General features: G+C 37.4%; 2 protein-coding genes across 14 annotated transcripts in view; one reads left to right on the plus strand and one right to left on the minus strand.

Annotated features, from left to right (window-relative positions):
* Nucleotides 1–18,853, plus strand: part of LOC6042225 — an 84,480-nt gene extending 65,627 nt beyond the window's left edge. Inside the window, exons 2-3 of one of the 2 annotated variants that reach the window (XM_038265191.1) lie at nt 11,483–14,310; nt 17,972–18,853. In XM_038265191.1, coding sequence (XP_038121119.1) covers nt 11,483–14,236 — 2,754 coding nt within the window. In that variant the 3' untranslated portion in view covers nt 14,237–14,310; nt 17,972–18,853. The remainder of the gene's footprint in view (nt 1–11,482; nt 14,311–17,971) is intronic. The other variant, XM_038265192.1, reaches the window with a different exon arrangement.
* LOC6052288 (actin-histidine N-methyltransferase) overlaps nt 1–23,999 on the minus strand; it is a 181,984-nt gene that overhangs the window by 153,473 nt on the left and 4,512 nt on the right. The gene's annotated exons all lie outside the window — the stretch shown is intronic.

The raw sequence follows: 23,999 nt of genomic DNA on the forward strand, positions 1-23,999 counted from the left end.
AATTCACCTGAAAGGACTTGAAAAATGCAACAAAATGCAGGGTAGAGCATCCAAATTGGTTAAATCTAAAGGGAGTTATTGGCATTTTAGTGAAAAAATAGCATAATTTCCAAACTCAAATAAAAAAGTGACAATTTCACAATTGAAACATGCATAAAAATGTATATTTTCATTCATTTTAGCCCTTAAAAAAACCAAAGTTAAAAAAAATCTTCGATTCACATTTATTGTAAATCAAGTTCGTTTCCAAGGATACTAGATGACACCAGAAAAAGTAGCTTCTTATTTTTTTAACATTCATTTTTAAAAGGGTTAAAATGCATGAAAATAAACATTTTTATGCATGTTTCTATTGTGAAATTGTCTCAGGAACACGAATATGATAAAATTATCACCAGAAAATGGATCTAAGGGGTCCCCCGAGCAAAAATTTACAACCAAAAAATTCACTAAAAGTAAAAGTGTCTATTTAATATGTTAAACTGCCTTGCCCAAAGCGTTTTCAGTCTCAGATGGTTGTCCCAGATGTCCCCTACAAGCTGCAGGTCGAACCGAGTTGATATCTGGATGGAACACTTTTTTATTTGAGTTTGAAAATTATCCTATTTTTTCACTAAAATGTCAATAACTCCCTTTAAAATTAACCAATTGGGATGCTCTACCCTGCATTTTGTTGCATTTTTAAGTCCTTTCAGATGCATTTTGAATTTTGAAATTTAATTGACATTTTCCTAAGTTATTTATAGCCTTTTTAAGATTTTTGACCTTTTTGAACCTTCAAACTTTGTGTCCCGATTTGCCCCACTTCCCGTTGACCTAGAGTGCTCATATTTTTGCCAGATGCTAGTTTTATATGTACAAAAAAACCCATGAAAATTTCAGGCAGATTGGTGAGGTCCAAACGACATCCCAAACAAAGGGGTATGCCCTGTTCGTGGACTCGCTCTTAAGAGTCGAAATGTTAAATTCAAAAGTAAACAGTTCAATTTATTTAAGAAATTTCCGTGCGTTATTCAACCTGCAGGTGGTAATGAACCATTACAGGGGCGGAGGTTTCAACTTGTAAATTTGTTAATTTGTTTTTTTTTATGTGGAGCCTAACATTTCAAAAGGGCACAAAACTTTTGTAAACAATAGTGTATCCCTTTCACTCAAATGACTGTTTACATAAAGTGTGAAAGAGACACACTCTTGATTAAAAAAGTTATGTGTACTAATGAAATGGCAAGCACGATATTAGATATCAGCGAAGGAATAATCATCATGAAAAGAAAATCATTGTAAGTTCATGAAGAGAAAAAAACCAAAGGGAGCATGGCTCTCCTCTCTCGCGCACGAAAGATAGTTAAAAGGAATCTTAAAAAATCATCATCTTGATTATTCGGTGCAACATCTTTTTCACTACTACTCTTGCATGTGTAACGTCACACGTCGAAAAATGACCTGTCACATTTTGTAGTTGAGCAATTCTCTACCAAAACCGGAAATGGATTTTATTTGTATTTTTTGATTTGGCTCAAACTTTGTGGGGGCCTTCCCTATGACCAAATATGCTATTTTGTGTCATTGGTTCACCCATACAAGTCTCCATACAATTTTGGCAGCTGTCCATACAAAAATGGTATGTAAATATTCAAACGGCTGTAACTTTTGTGTGAATTTTTGATCAATTAGTCTTCGGCAAAGTTGTAGGTATTGTTGAGGACTTTTGAGAAAAATAGGTACACGGAAAAAATTTGAGGATTTTTTTATCAACACACTCAATTTCCCAAAATACGGATTTTCGAGATTTGATATGTTTTGGGGACAATCCGCAACTTTGAGTAGAGAAACATGGTCAAAAAATCGCCGCCGAGTTATGAATTTTGAAAAATAGTGATTTTTGAAAAAAATCTGTTTCATGAAAAACAAGTTTGACATTATAATGCAAAATTGAATGGTACATTTTTTTGATAAAGCTCCGTTCTTTATAGCCACCGTTTGATTTTAGCGAAATAGTTTTTTCAATTAGTGACCATGAGTGACCATTTCTAAAAATATTTTTTTGAAAAGTTCAGAAAATTTGCTATAAAATTGTCTGAGACAGAGATTGGCTGATCTGCCGCTTTGAAAGAAACACGAAAATTGAAGTTTTCTAAGTCTCACCCAAACAGCCCAACATTTTCTAATGACGATATCTCAGCAATTAATGGTCCGATTTTCAATGTTAATACATGAAACAATCGTGAAATTTTCCAATCTTTTCGAAAAAAATATTTTGAATATTTTTAAATCAAGACTAACATTTTAAAAGGGCCGAACATTAAATATTACGCCCATTTAAAATGCTATTCTTGATTTAAAAATTTTCAAAATATTTTTTTCGAAAAGATCGGAAAATTTCACGAATGTTTCATGTATTAACATTGAAAATCGGACCATTAATTGCTGAGATATCGTCATTAGAAAATGGTGTGTTTTTTTGGTGATAATAAGAAAACTTCAATTTTCGTGTTTCTTTTTCTTAAAGCGGCTCTATCTCAGCAACCCGAGGTCCAATCTTCAATGTCTCTTAGACAATTTTATAGCAAATTTTCTGAACTTTTCAAAAAATATTTTTAGAAATGGTCACTCATGGTCACTATTTTAAAAATTGAAAAACTGCAAATATTTCGCTAAAATCAAACTTTCGGTGGCTATATCTTGAAAACGGAGCCCTTTATCAAAAAATATGTAAAGTACTTTTCGATTGCAAATTCAATTTTGCATTAAAAAATAATGTCAAACTTGTTTTTGCATCAAACTTAGATTTTTTTCCAAAAATCACTATTTTTTCAAAAATTCATAACTCGGCGGCAGATTTTTTGACCATGTTTCTCTATGGCTCAAAAGTTGCGGATTTTTGTCCCCTAAAACATATCAAAAAATCTCGAAAATCAAAAAATACGTATTTTGGGAAATTGAGTTTTAGTGAACAAAAAGTTGATAAAAAAATCCTCAAATTTTTTTTCCGTGTACCTATTTTTTTCTCAAAAGTCCTCAACAATACCTACAACTTTGCCGAAGACACCAAATTGATCAAAAAATTCACTCAAAAGTTACAGCTGTTTGAATATTTACATACCATTTTTGTATGGACAGCTGCCAAAATTGTATGGAGACTTGTATGGGTGAATCAATGACACAAAATAGCATATTTGGTCATAGGGAAGGCCCCCACAAAGTTTGAGTCAAATAAAAAAATACAAAAAATAAAAATGGTCGAAATCGGCCGATTTTGTAGAGAGTTGCTCAGTTGGCAATGTGTATAAACAAAGTGAAATAAATATTTTTAGTGGTGCTGACAAGGAAAAAAAAAAATCATCAGCAGATTGATTCTCTTGGAGAAGTTCTGGAGCGATTTTCTTTTACGCGATTTGCCTCTTCTCTCTTTCGCGGGTGAAGAAAGTTCGCAAGCAAAAATGATGTTTTTTGCGATTATTCCATCCCTGTTAATCAAACGTCAAAATTTGCACCAATCCCAACTCGTGATAAAATTCTAATGTTAAAGTTGAACTTTTCAGCACTTGAAAGAATTCTGAAAATGCTTTTCAGTACTGTTGTAGCCACAAAATTGCATTGATTTGACATCTAGATCATTATGGCTGTTTTAAATGCTTTACATACAAGCAGTACATACTTTGGAGTTCAATTTTTAATATTTTTGAAGCAAGTTCATAGTCAAATTTACCTCAAGAAAAAAATCAATGATGATTATAACTGTGCATGCAGGCCGTTGTGTATATTTTTCAAAGTTTATGCCCAATATTGTGTGTGTGCAACCAACCAAACGGGACCACGCGGCCCCTTCTTACAAATTAAGTTGTTTCCATGTATTTTAGATTTTGTATTCTATACATGCAAATAACTCGCATAGGCATTTGGAAGCTGTTAGTTCTGCCAAGCTTCGGTGACCCATTTCTACGCTGGCTAGCCGAGCGCGAGGTACTTCAGCTTTATCGACAAGCCCCGCCCTGACGAACGTTTGTACCAATCGGATTCAAACATTGTTTAGAACTTCTAAACCCTTGTCAAATGGACAAGGACCCAGCGCGTATATAGTTGATAGTAACAGTATTCCTAATTCCAGTCATAGCTCACCAAGTCGCGATGGTCTAGTGGTTAGCATTTTTGCTTACCAATCTAAAGGACGGGGGTTCGAACCCCAACTCGAGCGACTTTGATCTTTCGTTCATGTTCAGAAATTCAAGATTTATATTTCCTATACTTTCCCGTTGAGAGCAGATGGGAATCAAACCCAGGACCATTCGCTTACAAAGTGAACACCGTAACCAATTAGCCACGGCCGCTCATGAAAGTTTATGCCCAATATTGGCTCGAAAAATCAGGGGGCAAACAATAGGTCTATCCCCGTACTGCAGAATTCTGCAATTTTGCACGAAATCGGCAGCAACAAACTAGTTCCTGTACTTTTCTGGAACAAAAGTAATAAATTTCAAATTAATATTTGTTGAGGGATTAGTTTTTAATCTTTAATTGTTTTTTAGCAGACTAAATATATGTGTAAAAATAATAGGTAAATTAAATTGGAAAATAATTAATCATACCTGTAACGGTGATACCAATCTGTATACTAATATGAACCAAAAAAAAATGTAATGTTGTCGAACTTTCAATGAAGAAATCATAAAGGAGGTATTAGTCTATACCTTACGAACAAACAGGCTGACGTTTCTGCAAACAAATCTGGCAAGCTGTCAAAAAGTGCGAGTTTGTTTGTTTGTCATAGTCTAATACCTCCTATGGTTATATAATTGACACACATAACATTTTTGCTGAAACAAAAGTTTCGTTGTTTACACATCATATTTTATATTCTTTAAAGTTGAAATATATTATATTGAAAATCTAGACTTTCGTTATTTTCAATTCTAAAATACTAAAATTCTTAAATACATAATTACTCAAATTCTTAATCTTTTCAATTCTTAAATGCCACCATCTTGAATCACAAAAAATTGACATTTTTAAAGTAATATTTTACGTTAGAAACTCAAATTAAGCGGATTTAGAGATTGGAAATTTTGACGAAGTCTTCGGACAGTATAATACGAACCGTTGCATTTTTTAAAGTTTTTTGTACCCGATTTTTCAATTTTAATTATTTTTAAAATTATAATTTCTATGTTTTTTTAATTGTTGCTTTTGTATTTTTATTGGTCTGATCTCTTATTTTTTATTTTGATATCAGTTTTTATTTCGAATTTTCAAATATATGAATTTAAATTAAAAACCTTTTGAATTTTTCAAGTCTAGATTTTTTTATTTGGAATTTTTAGAATCAGGATTTTTTAAATTTGATGCATTCTGCTAAAACGCTCAACTATACCACAATTTTGAATAACTTAATTTTAAATTATTTGAATTTTTAACTTTGAATTTGTGATTTTTTTCTGATATAAATATTAGGATTTTAAAATTTCTTACACATCTGATTTATTTATTTTTAAGTTTCTCAATGTGAAAATATAAGTTATTTTTTATATTTATATTTATGAATTTCTTCTTTTCCGAATTTCCGGTTTCGATTTTTTTTTTAAATAATTACGTTACCGTTGTTATTCCATGTGAAATCTAGCCATAATTTATTCATGTTATACTGAATATTTTTTTTTGCAATTCAAAAAAGTATTGGTAAGTAGCCTTTGTTCGTGATTTGTTTTAAATATTTGTATTTAACGTGCCTGCAACTCTCATTACTAAAATTGTTTACGTAACGTAAAAGTTTTGTAAATGTACAGTAATGTATAATTTCTACCATTGCATAATTAATTTCTAGTGAATAATAAATGATAATTGCTTGATTTTTAAACTAAAATGTTGAGTTGCATATAAAATAGAGTTGCCCCCGTTCTTTAGATAAGCTTCTCGCAACTACTATTTATGGCACCAATTTTTTTTTTTTTGAAAATAATTTAACAACTTTAATACTCAATTTGAGTAAATCCAATCAACTGTGTACAATATTGCAGAAAAAGTACTGGGGGGAGGGTATATTTTGTATGGGAGCAGTTCTCTACGGAATCGGTTTTTTTTTCTTTAATTTTAATTTTTGTATTTTTTAATCCGGCTGAAACTTTTTTGGTGCCTTCGGTATGCCCAAAGAAGCCATTTTACATCATTAGTTTGTCCATATAATTTTCCATACAAATTTCGCAGCTATCCATACAAAAATGATGTATGAAAATTCAAAAATCTGTATCTTTTGAAGGAATTTTTTGATCGATTTGGTGTCTTCGTCAAAGTTGTGGGTATGGATATGAACTACACTGAAAAAAAAAATGATACACGGTAAAAAAAAATGTGATTTTTAATTTCACTTTTTGCCACTAAAACTTGATTTGCAAAAAAACACTATTTTTATTTTTTTTTATTTTTTGATATGTTTTAGAGGACATAAAATGCCAACTTTTCTGAAATTTCCAGAATGGGCAAAAAATCTTTGACCGAGTTATGGTTTTTTTGAATCAATACTGATTTTATTCTTCAAAAAATCGAAATATTGGTCGCAAAAAATTTTCAACTTCATTTTTCGATGTAAAATCGAATTTTCAATCAAAAAGTACTTTAGCGAATTTTTGATAAAGTGCATCGTTTTCAAGTTATAACCATTTTTAGGTAACTTTTTTGAAAATAGTCGCAGTTTTTCATTTTTTAAAATTAGTGCCCATGTTTGCCCACCTTTGAAAAAAATATTTTTGAAAAGCTGAGAAAATTCTCTATATTTTGCTTTATTGAACTTTGTTGATACGACCCATAGTTGCTGAGATATTGCCATGCAAAGGTTAAAAAACAGGAAAATTGATGTTTTCTAAGTCTCACCCAAACAACCGACCATTTTCTAATGTCCAAACTTTCAATATTACGCCCGTTTCAAATGTTAGTCTTGATTTTAAATTTTTGAAAGTATTTTTTTCCAGAAGATCGCAAATTTCACGAATGTTCCATATTTTGACATTGTAAATCGGGCCAGTGATTGCTGAGATATCGACATTAGAAAAGATAGACTTAGAAAACATCAATTTTTCTGTTTTTTAACCTTTGCATGGCAATATCTCAGCAACTATGGGCCGTATCAACAAAGTTCAATAAAGAAAAATATAGAGAATTTACGGTCACATAAATTGCAAATTTGTTCAAATTAAGTTCTGCAAAGTTCTAGAATCATCTAGACATCCTAACAAATCACTGAAAAGAAGAATCATCTTGATTGGTTGAGTAAGGCCCGAGAACCAGCGAGTTGAAGTTACCGTTCCACCTTTTTTGGGCGGCTTGGGCGTCCGTGTAAATTGGACATGCGTTGGGCGTTCCAGTGTTAAAAAGTAGTATGCAGTAGATTTTGTAGGGTCCCAGACTAAATAGGGTTAAGAAAACTAGATTAAATAATTCTTTTTCACGAACATTCTACACGTTGCCTCACAGGTGGATTGAATTTGTAAAAAGAAGAGCATTCTTGAGATCTCTGTTGAATGGATATGAAATAAAGAGATTGTGGATTGAAAAAAAATGGATTTTGAAGCTTGTTTTCTCAAATAAATGCATATAGGACATTAATGCGGACATGGGCAGTGCAGCAATAGCCCAAAATGATGAAAATGCACATGAGACATTTATGCAAATAGAGACAGTAAAATTATTTAAAAATATAGATTTTTAGGCGAAGATGGCGTTACTGTCATGGCGTGGCACACTTCTTGTAATGTTGGTTCCACTGCGTGATTTTGACATTTCGGGCGTGCAGCATTCGTAACGCCATCTTTGCTTGAAAATCTGGATAAAACTTAAACTTTTTTAATGTTATGCACATTTCAGCACTCACAGCTCTTAGCAATGTTGTCCATAAAAATAAAATGAATGAATCTAAAAAAATACTTTACAAAGCTTGGATCACGTATCGTTAAAAATTTATTCGAGGTTCACTACAGCAATGATGTTTCTGCTAGAAATTTATTTCTGATCATTTCAAAACTCTGAACACGATAGTAGTTTCTGGCAAAAATCCAATGGGGAATTAAATACAACCAATTTGGTGCCGCCATTTTACTTCCATCTCTCGTGTACGAGATTTAATTGTTTGAGTCATGTTAAACCTTTTGCCTCGAAATTGGTATACATAAAGCTGGATTATATTAACGCTCCGCTCCCTTGTTGACTATACTCTTTCCAAACCACTAACCACGAGTCCAGAAAATTCCATAAAATCTATTGTTCCCTCGTCAATCTTCATTTCACTATACAGTTTATTATTTTGTTGTCCTTTCTACGAAGTCACTTCATTCCCCAGTGTAAAATTCCCACTTCCAGAAGAATGCACCGATGGAATAAGAACACAAATGAAATCAAAAACATATTTGACACTTTTCTATGAAAAATAGGTTTTTTCAATCTTCGATAGTGCAGATTACCCGGTCCGGGAAAAACATTGCAAAAAAAAAAATCAAACTGTCCAGCAGACAGAGTGTCTTTCCACTATACAAGTGTACAACGGGAAAGGACGTATCATGAATATTCAATGGAGGAAATCGATCCACGATATAGTATAGCGCTGCCAGCCATCAGGCAGCATCTGTCTTTCCAAGGGAAGCTAATAAATACCTAACATTCTTCTCCGGGGAACGTTTCAATTGTCAGGTTAGAGAGTTACTCGAAACAAACGAAGGTGAAAAAAAAATCTCAGAAAATCATATCTCTGTACGGCGAGCCCGCCCGTGATCCCGTGTTGTCATTTTCACCGGAAAAATCCCCCTGCATAAATCATACTCTGCTGCTCTGCAAATCTACCTTCCGGTGTCGTTGCTGTGGCGAAGGAACACTGCCTTGCCGTCAGGAGTGGAAAGCCCTACGATGAGCACATGCAGGCAGATTTCTGTACCAACGATGTGGCGTTGCTCGACTAGAAACGTTTTGATTAAAATTACGATTTTAATGTACGGAAAGGACCAAGATTTGCTTTAAGATGTTTCGTTTTAACCAGTGCGATGAGCATGATACACTGCAAAATTCGGTGGAAATTATTTATTACAAAACAATCCTGTTTTAAGCACCGCACAGGCTAAGCACCAGACTGGTGGCAAGCTTGTCAAAAAGTGAACCTCACTTTTGACAGTCCATATAGGGTGAATGCTCCATAAACTGGTTGCACAAAATAGGGTATACAGGCCATTTATAAGTTTATTTTTTAAAATAAGTTTATTTAATATTTAGGTTTGTAATTTGAAATTGTTATTTATTGTCTAGTTATTTTTTTGTTAAGACCGAGCCATGCGGTAAGGCTTCCGCCTCGCAAATAGGAGTTCAGAACCCGGTGCGGACCAACATAGCTGGTGATCGTTTTCCTTCTGGATACGATTTCTAAGTAAAGGAAAGGTAGTTTATCGTCACAAGCTGTACATTATCTTCTTGGAATATTGACATTTAACCTCATTTAACACTAAAATATGTTAATAAAGTTAACATTAAAAAATGTGAACGATTGATTTCGTCCTCAAAAGGCTGGATAATATTTAATTTTTTCTAGTTATTTATTTTTCGACAAAACATATTCAAAATTATTCATCAAAAACACCATTTGAAATATTTTTTTCACAAAAAAAAACTTTTTTCAATTGCACATTTGCTGACTCTTTTACCCTATATTTAGCGTCAGAGGGGTAAAGCGACCAATTAGCGGGGTCCACGGTCCAACCAATGTGAGTATCGCGGCCCATACATACAATTTGACAATCTTGCCATCAGGCTGCTAAGCACAGTAAAGCTCATCATCAACGGTATGCAACCCAAACAAGCTGGTGGCCCAGATTATGTTTATTGGTATTAAAGCTAATCTGTTTTCATCCGTTTATATCCAGTCAGTGGTCGGGACAGATACACATATACACGTGTCTCGCCAGATAGCAGGAACAAGCTCATACAACAGCCTCTCTACAATCTCGTTATCCTGTTATGGCAGAATGCTTTTTGATGTATGCGATGTCAAGCCAATATTCTCCAGATAACAGGTCAAATGCAATCGAGAACTGTGAAACTTGAACAATGCTAAGCCCTAGCGTAAAATTTGTATTTAAAACAAGCACAACCAACTAGTAAAACAACTCGTCGTTGTCGTGCTATCTTGTCACACGTACATTTTTGGCCAAATTGAGTTGAGAACGGTTTTTTTATGACTATCAACGCCTCACCGTTTGACCTTCGCAGATCTTTAAAATTTGATTTCTTTCCCGAAAAAACTCCGTGCATTGTTGTCACTCAAACTGGTGGCACACCGTGAAAATTGCTGTAAGTGCGACAACTGGCCAAAGAAATTTTAGGTCAGAACGCGTTTGACACACGTACATGCCCGACTAACGACAACCAAATTCAATCCTAATTCGAGACAGTGCACATCAAAGTTGTTGAGACAGGCGGGAATGTCTCAACCGGGCACCGGTTCCGTCAGCAGGGTAAATAAAACTCTTTTATGCACCACATGCTACAAAACTGTAATTTTATTTACAAATTAATTACAGCTAACAACGTTCACAATAAACAATAAACTTACATTTACGGTGTCTTTTCGCAGCTACTTTCTTAGCTACGCCCGTGCTCCCGCTTGCTCAGATTGTTTTCAACTTCTGATCGATTGCCAAGCGACAGCACGGGCACCAGATTTATCTAAGCCCGCTCTCACGCACACTAGCACGCCATTTGTTTTGCTGGACGGTACAAAATTTAACCTCACTTTTTTTCGTGTACGTACACGCAATACATGCGCACGTAGATAACTCTATGAGGGACGTGCTCCGTCGCAACAATAGTCAACCAAAACAAAACTCGTTTGTTATTGTTTACATCGTGTTCTCAAGTTTATATTTATTGAAAGTCAAACATTGAAACGCGTTTTTCTCGGAACGTCAAAAAGCGACGTGCCACAAGATAGCACGACAACGTCAAACTGCTAGTTTGAGCCAGTCGCAAAAAGATCCTCCAACTAAAAAGCAGACAGGATTCGCAAACATTACTAGCGAGCTGGAAAAATCTGGGTCATCATCAGCGTTTTCCACCGCTCAAATTCCAGTGTTATAACGCAAAAAAAAAACACTCTCAGCGTGGTGTAAAATTCTCGCATCAAAACATCTGCATCACAATTTTCCTTTCGCTTTTTTCCACCTGGATGCACATTACGGCAGCCCCACTCATTGTACGGCGCCTTCCATCATTGCTCATCTTCGGGGCAACGGATGCAACCGCGCTGCAAGAGTACAGATTGATGGATGCTATTTTAATATAACCTGGCTGGGCTTGGGTTTGATGGATTGAGTGAAATGGAAACTCGTTACGTTATCGAGTGTAATTATGGATTGCACCGGGCATCACAAGTCTCCATTAAGCGATTGCAATTATTCCGATCCATAGAGTTACTCAATGACTGACGAGGAAACTCTGTTTTCTGTGTTCTATTTTCCAGGTTGTAACCACGAGCTCAACCAACGAGGTACCATCCCAGCCGTTGGAGGAAGAGTCGGCTTCGACGGCTCCAGCGGACGGCACCGAAGGTCGCAAGCGGCGACGGTTGGGCAGAAAGCGCAAACGAAGACCACTGCACGACGACTACTGGCAGGGCAATCCCCGGGACGAAGAGTCCGAACTGCACTACCACGACCCACAGCAGCAGCAGCAGCAGGAGTTTCCAGAACGCAAACGACCCTACCAACGATGGGAAGGAAGCGGCGGTGGCTTCCGGCCACGTCCCGATCGATGGTCGAACCCGTACAGCGATGCCATAGACCCGAGCGATTCACCACCCCAGCGCCGGCCCTACGAGTCTACGGCCAACACCAGAGGCAGAGAGAATTTTCAACCTATTTTAGATGGCAATAGGCAGCGAAGACTTCCTCCGAAGCAACCGGCCGTAGAGGAGTCGACCGCATCGACCCCCGGCACCGGTTACAAAGCCTACCGAAAGCCGTACTCGCTGGCCAAACGCACCGAAGAAGAGGGTGGCGGATCGTCCGGTGAAACAACGGGAAAGGGTACCGCTGCCGATCTGAAGGCTCTCCTCAAACAGTCCGGCGGACTCAGTCTCAGTGAAATTCTTCAGCAGCGTAACATCTCTCTACAGGACTTGATCAAGGGCAAGCAGATGGCACTGGCGGCGTTAACGCAGAGTCCGTTGGACCTTACCACGATAACCGAGCCGGAAAACGAAGTGACCTCCGTCATCCCAACGTTATCCAGCGTACGATTCCGAGTTTACGATGACTCGACAAAGCGGCCCGACTTCCAGGAGGTCAAAAACATCAAGCGAATCCCCGTTTATTCCCCCTCAGCTGCTCCCATGATCGGCACAGAGTACCCAACCACTGTTTCGACAACTACCACATCAACCACAGAGCTGCCACCTTCCGCCCAGGACGAGACCAACTCCGTGGAAGATATCATCACCCTGGAGAACCTCGGCAACCGCAACGACAACGTAGCCATCTTCCCGACGGTCGAGATCAAGCAGCTTGCGCTAAACCCCGTCCTCCCAACAGTCAAGGAAGAGCGACTCCGACCGATAAAAGGCGTTGCCTCTCGAATCCGACCAGATCTAAGCAATTCCAACATTCGAACCGAAGAAACGATCAAGCGACGTCCAGAACTTCCCTCGCGTGCGTACGCCACAGCCGAACCGTGGCACTCGTCTACACCCGCCACACCCACCACCACAACCTCAACGCGCGAAAAGTGGACACCCTCCCCGGGACTGAACGAAAAGCGGGAACAATTCCTACAAAAACTAAACCAAAGCAAGATGCGAGGTCGCCCCTCGACAACTGCGTCAACCGAAGGTACCAACGCGGAAGAAAACACCGAAAGCCTGGCCCTATCCGACACGGAACCACCAATCCAGGCTTCATCCGAACGCTCCCTAATGCGCGTTCCCACCCCACGGGTCAGAATAGCGATCAAACCCAAACAAAGGCAAACACCCTCGCCACCCCCCTCGCCACCATCCACCACGGCAACAACCGCGGACGCGGAAATCCACGAAGAGAACGTAACCAAGCTGCTGGAAACCGAACCCGAGCTGAACATCATCGAAAAGTTCACCTCGTTCGCCGACGTCAAAAGCGTGAGCGGTGAACCGCTGTACGAAGTTCACGAGTCAGCCAACGAAGAGGAAGACGATCTCATCGAGCGGATCAACCAGAACACGCAACGCTCGTTCACTGACAGCTTGGAGGAGTACATCCGCGACGTTACGGAAAGCAACCCGTCGCTGTTCAACGATCTGACGCCGATTGGGCTGTCCGAGGATCGTCGAGACATCCTGGAGCTGATGGAGGACCGGCGTATCGGGGCACGACTCGCCAAGGTGCTCTCGCAGCGAAACATGTCCTTGGAGGAGCTGCTCGAGCACAGAAAGCGAGGATCGAGCCAGCTGCACCTGTCGGAGATGATCACCAACAAGGGGAAACCGATGGAGGACAAGATGGACATTGTGACGGCTTTCGAGCACTTCCCTCGGTTCAACATTGGTAACCTGCGCAGCATCAAACCCGATGACATCAAGCTGGACTCGCAAGGCTTCAGCTACTTCACCTCGATCATCAACATTCGTCCAACGGACGAAACGCACAAGGAGGGTCGATCGATGCAGGACAAGCAGCACAAGGTGCTGGACTGGAAGTTGTCCCACGGCACGCACCAAAAACTCGATCATTTTTTAGGTAACGGCGGATCGAAGGGTGGGCTGATCACCCCTTCGCGGATGTCCGCCGATGCTGAATTCGACAGCGGCAACGACCAAAGCAGCAGCGACCTGCTCGATCTCGAGCTGACCGGCCATGGCTTCAACCATCGGCACACGGTCACCATCGAGAGCACCACGATGCCGCTCGGCGTCAAGTCGGCCATCCTGGCCAGCTCCTGCATCGTCGGCGTATCGCTCGCCATCTTCGCGGTGATCTTCATCGTGTGCCGGTGGCGGCAGCGGCGGCGCAACAAGCTCAACTACACGGAAAACTTCAACATGGCCAAGGGGCGGCTGCCGATGCACCACCAGGAGGGGGGCATGAAGACGCCGCTGAACGACCAGCACCAGCAGATGGTGTACACGACGGGGCAGCACCAGCTTCAGCGCGAGCGCAAGGACAGCAAGGTCAACACGATGGATCCCAACTCGGCGGAGGTGCACGACTACCTGTGGGACACGATGCGGAAGCCGTTCCAGTGAAGACGGCTCCGCTGTCGTACTATGAAGCCATACACCGTATTGTAGAAACAGCGAGAGGGTCACAGCTATGGTAGGTAAGTTGATCATAAAGTCGTGCAGTCTTGTCACACATGACATTAGAACTTAGTTTAGGACGCCATTTTAAGCCACTTTCAATGTCTCACCTTTCCAACTTTACAGATCTTCAAAATTCGATTCCAATCCAGAGATATTCAACAAAAACTCTGGGAACTCGCCATCAAGGTTGTAAATTGATAAAATTATCTTCGGGACGATGCCGATAATCTATCGTTATCGTTATTTCGAAAATTCTATCGGTGATAATCTTATCGCCAATAATGGACGATAACTCATTTTTAAAATCTTTCTAAAATCAAATAATTCAACCATATCAAGATAAATTTTCAATACTTTCACTAAGAGTATATTTGTTGAAAATGTAGTAAGTTTCAAAGTATTAATATGAGAACATATTGTTCACAAAATACCGTATTTTTTCGAAAATACTCAAAACTTTAATAATTCGCAAAAAAAATCAAAAGAAGCGAAATTTTGTATGATTTTTTTTTCTTAAAATACGAAAATTTTCACAAAAACCCATATTTTTTCGAAAGTCCACAAATTATTATAATTTGCAATATGCGTATCAAACGAAGCGAAATTTCGCATGCTTTGTAAAACAACAAATTACAAATTTATTAGTTTTTTTTTTTGGATACCACTAAAATTTTTAAAAATTATCTATTTGTTCAAAAATGCTAAAATTTCAAAATGTGCAATATGGGTATTAAACGAAGCGAAATTTTGTGTAATTTTTTCACTTTATTAGATTTTTTGGAAAATACTAAAATTTTCACAAATTACCATATTTTTTGAAAATACTCAAATTTTCAATATATGCAATATGGGTATCAAACGAAGCGGAATTTGGGTTGCTTTTTAACATTTTCACAAATTGCAGTAGCTTTTCGAAAGTATTCAAATTTTCAAAATATGCAATATGGGTAATCCAACGAAGAGGAAAATTCAAACTTCATATAAGACACAATTTTGCGTCGTTTTATAACCATAATGCAAATTTTAAAAATATTTTATGGATTTTTTTGTATTTTACGAAAATACTTTAATAGAGTGAAACAAACATACAAAATATTTTGAAAATTTGAGTATTTTCAAAAAACTACGGTAATTTATGAAATTTTTTGCATTTCCCAAAAAAATATAGAGTGAAAAAAAGCATACAAAATTTCGCTTCGTTTGATATCTATTGCATATTTTGAAATTTGAGGTTTTTCAAAAAAATGGTAATTTGTGAAAATTTTAGTGATTTCCAAAAAAAACTCTAATAAAGTGAAAAAGCATATTGCAAATTTTAAAAATTTTGGTACTATAAAAAAAATCGGTATTTTGTGAACAATTTTGAGGACATATTTTACTTTGAAACTTACTACATTTTCAAAAAACGTATTCTTAGTGATAGCATTCAAAATTTGGTTTAAGTAAGACCGATGCAAATATTTAAAAAAGTTTTTGTCCCTCGGCCCTGCAAAATAGCAAGCCATAGTCTTCACATTTAAATGAAAAAAAGTTTTTTTAAATGCATTTTACACTAGTTCAGTTGTTTTGCAATCATTAGTTTTCAAAAAATCTAAGATCTGACAAAAAACAAAAATTGTATCGAGAAAAAAGATTTTGCATCGAAAATTTTCAAAAAATCTTAAGATTTTTTAATAAACCCAAACATGTTAAAAATGATTTTAAACGCAGGAGAATGTATTTTAATTTGATTTCAGCTGGTTGCACTTGAATTTTCATTGAACTTTTGAAGTTTATTGTAAAAATATTTTTTTTGCCCCCTGATTTTTCGGGCCAATTTTGAAGGGGGATGACAAAACTTTTAAAAATATTTGTACCAGCCAATCAGGTTTTAGAAAGCTTTTAAAAATGAGTTATCGTCCATCATCGTCGATATAATTATCGAAATAACGAGAACAATAACGATATTATCCGCGCACCACCAAACCGAAGTGCGCATCTCTTCTGTTGCGCGAAAAATCTGTTGCGCCGTACAAATTCTGAGTGGTTTGTCGTAAGCATGTATATCAGCCTGTAGTGCAACATGCTTTGACAGGTTGCGCTCGTATTTTGATTTTTGTCTGCCTTCACAATAGATTATCGCTATCGTCATCGAGCCTTGGTAATTTTATCTTTAACAATCTTGCTCGCCATACAAAATTATCTTTTCAATCAGGTTGTACTATTTTGCCACAACTCGATTTCAATTCAGAGATATTTAACAAAAACCGCCAAAACTCCGAGCAATGTTGACACTCGTCATGCTAAATTTTCTTTTCGAGCAGGCCGTGCTTTTTTCCACAACTCGATTTCAATATTGAACCAAATTCGCAAAAAAAAAATCGATCAATGTTGACACTCGTCATACTATTTTTTTCCTCGATCAGTTTGAGCTATTTTGCCACAACTAGATGAAGAGAATAAAACTCAAATGCAATTTGACACTCTGGCATGAACGGTTGACAACGAATAATGAAAATTTTGGAAGATCCTCGAGGATACTCCCCTGGCTCGATTCCTTAGGCAAAATTAAGCATCTCGTCGCCGTCGGGCTAACTTGTCGTACGTGCATTTTGGTCCAAATTGAGTTAAGAACGAACGCCAGTTTGAGCAGCTCATAATGACTCAACTTTTGACCTTCACAGATCCGCCAAATTTGATTTCAATCCTGAGATATTCAACGAAATTCGAAAAAACTCCGTGCATTTTTGTCACTTTACATATGAAAGTAGTTTCAATCTTGTCGTGCTATCTTGTCACTCCCTGGAAATTGATGTAAGTGTGACAACTGGTCAAAGCGATTTCTGGTCAGAACGTTTGACGCACGTACAAGTTAGACTACCGTAAACATTTGTAATTATAACTCGGGACTCCAGCAACCAACTTCAACCAAACTCCGGGACAATGCACAGAGTGGTCAGCCAAACAAAACGTTTTTGTTATTGTTTACATTGCATGCTCTAGTTTTTGTTTATTGAAGGTCAAACAACCAAACGCGTTTTTCTCGAAACGTCAAAATGACGGGTGCGACAAGATAGCACGACGACGTCGATCTGTGCCTATTTTGAGAAAATCGGTTAAGGTGAAGGGGTTGCTCATGAGAGTTGTAGATCCTAACAGGTTTTTCATTAATGTAAAAAAAAAACGAAGGTGATTAGTTGTATCGAAACTTCGTGAAGTGTGAGATTTAAATATGACATTTGTTGCATTGCAATTTTGAAGAAGAAAGCAAAACGATCCGAGGTGATCCTGAAAAGTTATAAGCGATTTAAGAAGACGTTTAAGTATGCAAAGTTTGTTTATCGATTTACAGCGACCTTGACCAATTTCGCTCAAAATTGTTACAGATGCTTAATTTTACCAAAGGAATCGAATAAGGGATTATCCCTAATTTATTTTTGCCGCTCTAGTGTTCAACCAAATTTCATGCACCAAATTCAACAAAATTTTAATGCACAGAATGATCAGATAATCAGATAATCAGGTATTGCAAATCTGGAATTAACTGCATAAAAACTAAGGCATGTAAATATTTCATAAAACCGGATAGGATCACTCAGTCAAGAGTAACAAATTTTCCACTTTCGCAACCTGGCACGCAAATTTTCACTTTCCCTTTCCCGCCTCTCACTCTCTCTCTCTCTTAACATTTCTTTTCAGCATCCACGTGCGTGCTCAGTGAGCCATGTGAAGACCTACCAACCGAGCTTTTCTAAGCGTTCCTTCGAAGAAAAAAAAACGAAACCCTCTCTTTTCGCTCATCTACCAATATCAACGCTATCTCTGCTATTATTAAGACGTCTCAGAAACTCCTAATAATAACCACGAATATCCTAGTGTTGAAACCACCCCTCTTTTTCGGTTTGTTAGTGTACCTGGCAGGCATTACTAGGCGCTGCCCTCCTGACAGATGATGGATGCCCAGCTCGATTTGCAAGATTTGTTTTTTAGCGGCAAAGGAAACATCTACAAAACATTAATTAAGGATGAGCATAATTCGCAAAAAAAAGCATGAGTGCAAAAATGTGCAATACAAAGCAAGCAGCAAAGTGAAACTGGAGAAGCAAAAAACATGGAGATGATAAGTGCAAGGCTGCGGCGATACATTTTAATTTAGTGTTAATGATAATTTATGAGCAACTACTAGTAGCGATTAGTGTTTAAGCAAACAAGCTCGGCCCCAAAGCTGGTGGAGCGAGGAACTTAGCATTATTGATTTACTACGCAGGTGGTGCAGACAAGACAAAGATCATATTTCAAGATGAAAGTGTAAGATAGCAAATTGTATAGACTGGCTCGTAATGTAACAAAAAAAAAACAACCCAACATGATTGAGTAAGGACGGTAAATTAAAGCACCTAATTAATCACGTTCGAATAAAATAAAACTACCACCCACAACGCATTCATTAACCATTCATCTTCATTACTCAATTATCGTTCGAAATTGTTTTTATTTAAATCAGCACACTCGAAAAGTGTAAGTTCAATTATGAACGCAGGAGATATGAAAGCAGAACAAATAAAAATTAAAATCGAAAAATGCGTTTGAGTGAACACATCAAATATCACATTTTAATTTTCAAAAGCGATTCACTGTGGTTAGTAACGAGAACACATTATCAGAGTTTACACATGTCCCACCAATCTAATTACTGCGATTATCACAGCCTTACTCTGTCCAGGAAATTTTTACTGTTTATCTAGATTTCCATTGATTTATTTGATATTTTCGGCAATTTTTTCAGGTGATTTCAAGGAGCAAAATTAACAGCCTAAAATATGTTTTCTATTATTTTTCAGGACGTTTTTTTTTTTCAAAAATGGTGAATAGCATGAGCATGAGCATGGAGCATGAGAGATCACCCATGGTTGCCCCTCCGTTGCTGAACAGAACCGTAATATCCTTTCAGCACTACTGATTATAGGCTTCGACGATCTAGTGGTGTTTCCCTTATCAACAGCATGTATGAATGCGCTGAAAAGATAAAACACCATGATTGCTAACGCTAGATCAGTTGCGAATAGGTAACAGTCATTGGCCACCAACGGCGCCCGCCATGTCAGTTTGTAGACCTCGATTTTAAGGGACGGGAATGTTAGTTAGCGCAGGTTGCTACTAGGGCAGCTGATTTACTCTGTGCTTACACCCCACGAGCGCCAGGAACCTGAAAACTTGTTAGTAGGATATGGTGTTTGGTCAGGATTCATCATAGAAGATGATGAAGCGACCCAAAATCATAGTGTTTGTTGAAAGATGTTATATATTATTCTCAAGGCAAACAATCGAATGCTGCGGATGAGACATTTCCCGTTTATCGGTTGTTAAATTTTAAATGAAATGGTCTAGTCTTAGACAGCCGGCTGTGGAAAGATAGAACCAAAATCATTTGTAATTAAAGAATGAAGGATTAAACAATGTAACTTTTAACTTGAGATAATTTTACGAGTTTTAAATGATTGATGTTTAGTGAGGTACTGACTAACGGTGCGAACGACGAGTTTCGATGTGTATCGAGCTGAAATGGTATGATAGGGTGTTGATAGGGTCAAATCAAACTGGCTAGCTGTCATCGGGACAGCCAAAGCCAGCCGCACCTTCACACGCACACACGCACGCGAGAAAAACGAAAAACACACCGACGGCGTATGCGAAAATTCTTACGACCCTACGGAAAGGAATCGCAAATCTGACTGGCTCAACTGTCATCGGGACAGCCAAAGCCAGCCGCACCTTCACACGCACACACGCACGCCAAAAAAACGAAAAACACACCGACGGCGGACGCGAAAATTCTACGACCCTACGGAAAGGAATCGCAAATCTCACAATTTTTTCAAAAATGGTGAATAGATTAAAAACAAGATTTTGAGATATGATTTCTTGAAAAAAAAACTTAACTTTTCAGACCGAATACTTAAAAACCAGAGCTGTTTGTTCTGGTTTTTTAAGTATTCGGTCTGAAAAGTTAATTTTTTTTTTCAAGAAGAGCAATTTTCCACGAAAAACGTAAATGGACTTCATTGCTGTTTATTTTTTTTTATTTGACTAAAACCATCCAGGATGTTTCCCTATGACCGCAGAAGCCATTTTGCATCATTCATTGGTTTGCCCTAGGTGTGTGTATCCAGATTTTCAAGCGAAAATGGCGTTCGAATGATGAACGCCCGAAATTTCAAAATCACGCGTTTGTACCAACATTACGAAAAAAGTGTTCCATGTATGACAGCCACATTGTATTTTTTAATGTTGGTGCTACCGCGCGATTTTGACATTCGGGACGTTCACCATTCGAACGCCATCTTCGCTTAAAAACCTGGATAATACATACACTGCACAGTGGGTAAAAACGGGTGAAAAAACGGATCTTTTGATGCCGTCAGCTTCTGCCTGTCAAAAGTATCATTTTTATTGTAAAAAAATTATGAGGAATCGATTGGTGGTACTCCCATCAGCGGCAAATGACGGGTAGTGGCCCATTTTACCCAATTTTGCCTTTTTTAGGATGTTTTTCTCAAATATCATTAACTGCCGTAGTTTGCCGCACTTCTAAAGTATTTTATTTTATGTAAAAAAAAACACGAGAAATCGATTGGTGAAACACATTAAAAAGGGTTAAATGGGGCAAAATGGGCCCTTGCTATCATTTGCCACCAATGAGAGTGTCGCTAATCGATTTCTCGTGCTTTTTTGCATAAAATAGTATACTTTCAAAGTGTAAAAACAACGGATTGAAAAAACATAAAATGGGGTAACTGGGGCGAAATGGGTCCTTGCTGTCATTTGTCGTCAATTAAAATGTCACAAATCGATTCCTGGCGATTTTTTTACATTAAATAATATACTTAAAAACTGTAGGAAACTACAGTAATTCAAGATATTAATGAAAAACACATAAATAAGGGGTAAATGGGGCAAAATGGGCCCTTGCCGTCATTTACCGCTGTTGAGAGTGTCACCAATCGATTTCTCGTGATTTTTTTTACATAAAATAAGATACTTTAGAAGTGCGGCAAACTACGCAGATGAAGATATTCGAGAAAAACACCCTAAAAAGGCATAATGGGGTAAAATGGACCACTTCCCATCATTTGCCGCTAATGAGAGTAACACCAATCGATTCCTCATATTTTTTTACATTGAAAATGATACTTTTAATAGGCAGAAACTGACGGCATCAAAAGATCCGTTTTTTCATCCGTTTTTTTTCCCACTGTGTACTGTATATACACATACACAGATAAAATAAATTCCCAAAATCGTGAATTATGTTCATGAATTTAAGAACTAAGAAGCTATTTTTTCGTGGTTCTCAAATTCATCGTTTCGTGTACAATTCCCCATTTAATTTTGGCAGCTATCCATACAAAAGTTAATTGTAAATATTCGAAAATTTGTATCTATTGGAGGAATTTTCCTATCGATTTGGATTTGATGTCTTCGGCAAAGATGTAGGTATTGATTAGGCCTATTCAGAAAAATAAATACACTTTCAAAAAATTATAGCTCTTCGAAAAACTTCATAAAATCTTTAATATTAAAATAAATTCCCCTGCGTTTAGAACCATTTTTAGCATGTTTGGGTTGATTCACAAATCTTTTGATTTTTTGAAAATTTTCGATGTCTATTGTCACAAACCCTCCCCCCCTCCCCCCCCCCTCCCCTCGACTCCGGCCAGAGCCAAGGGACAAAGACTTTGAAAAATATTTGCATCGGCCTAAGCTATTGTCTTTCATATGTTTATAGTAGAGCTGGGACTTCGGATCGGATATTTTCGGACTCCGGATATCCGGATATCCAAATCCGGATAATTATCCGGATACTATCCGGAGCTCCGAATAAACGGATATTATCCGAAATTTACGGATATCCGGATATTTTCCCATGTAATGCAACAAGAAAGAAGCATAATTTCCCCCAATTTTTGGTACAAGTGATGGTGTTTGGAGCAGAATAGTTCAGAAAGGAGAGTTGGCAGGGAGGCCACCCTAAACAATAAAAAATTATGAGATTTGAAACAAATGGATTCTGATAGCTTCATAAATCACGTTACATGCTACATTTGTTAACTGTTCAACTATTCTGATAATAATTTGTAAAAAATGTGTTTATTTCAACATAAAGCAATTCCATTTGAAAAGAGTGTAAATCGAAAAACAAGTTCCCCAATCGGGCTAAAAATTATTCCGGGGGTTACTTGGCCAAAATAATTAGACCTGTATTTTTTTTTGCCATTAGGGTGACTTGCACTGTGCAAAATTGCAAATTTCGTAAATTCCACAAAAAACCATATACTTTTCAAAAAATCTAACTTTACTTTTTTCGATATCTCGTGACGGTGGGGCGGTACGATCCGTTACATTTTTAGTTTTTCTGAATATTTACTAAGGTTAAAGCCGTGAGGATGATAGAACATTTGGTGTTAGATGGACTTTTGTGTTACATTGGACGCCCAATTTGATGGTGTGCTCAAAATTCAGAAAAAACGTATTTTTCATCATAAAAGTCAATAAAAATAGTTTTGAAAGCGCTCCCGTTTCTCGTAACCGAACTGTCAAATAACGAAAGACATGTCATTTTATGGAATTTAATGTACTTCTCGAATCTTCAATAACCCACTTAGAAAAAATCATTTTCAAATTAGGGGAAGCTATCAACAAAAATAACCTAAAGATAAATCATACTCTATAATAAATGCAAGTCATTGGTAGGGACACTACTGACCTCGGAAAAATGCATTTTGATAATATTACCTTAAAAACAAAGTCTTATTTTGGGCTTTCCAAATGTTATAAAAAACAAAGGATTTGAAAAAAAACGTACGAGCGATTGTTTCTCTTGGTCTTCTTGGCCCTCTTTCCCCTGTGTTTTTTTTTATTTTTTGTAACTGTGAGGGGTTGTTTTTTAGAGTGTATCAATTTTTAACAAAGTTACTAGCTTGCACCGCCCCACCGTCGTGAAATATCGAAAAATGGACCTCGGATTCGTGATCAGAGTCCAAAATTACCCCATAGAGTAATGTTTCTGGAAATCGAAGAGGGGTCGCTTAAACTTTTCTAATGGTTTTGAGAAAAAATATCCGGATACCTACGGATATCGGATAATTATCCGTCTATCCGGAGCTCCGGATTTTGGATATCCGTTCGGATATCCGAACGGATATCCGGATATCCGGATACATTCGAAGTCCCAGCTCTAGTTTATAGGACCTTTTCAAAAAAAAAACTCTAGGAATGTTCTAAGTGTCACCCAAACTCCATTTTAAAATACCGATATATCTCAAAAACTAATGCTACGATTATCAATGGTAATAATTCGTGAAAATTTTCAAGGTAATTTAAATCAATACTTACATGCAAAAAAACTCGATTAAAAAAACCTTTTAAATTCATAATTCGGCAGCAAAATTTTTGATCATGTTTCTCTGTGGAACCAAAGGTACATTTTTGGTACACCAAAACATTAAAAAAATATAGCCTTCCCTCAGTGAGGTGAGGTGAGGAAGGCAAAACAAAAACCAAAAAATATTTTCCAGCCAGAACCAGTGTTGTAAATGAGTTATAGAAAAAAACTATCATTTGATGATTCTTGCACCAAAAAATCAGAATGTCAACCTGGGCATTCTCCTTCCATCACTCCTTTTCTTTTCCTTGTTCACGAACACTCGCCGAAGATTCTTTTGTTTTC

This window comes from Culex quinquefasciatus, chromosome 3, assembly GCF_015732765.1.
Source record: "Culex quinquefasciatus strain JHB chromosome 3, VPISU_Cqui_1.0_pri_paternal, whole genome shotgun sequence".
NCBI classification, from domain to species: domain Eukaryota; kingdom Metazoa; phylum Arthropoda; class Insecta; order Diptera; family Culicidae; genus Culex; species Culex quinquefasciatus.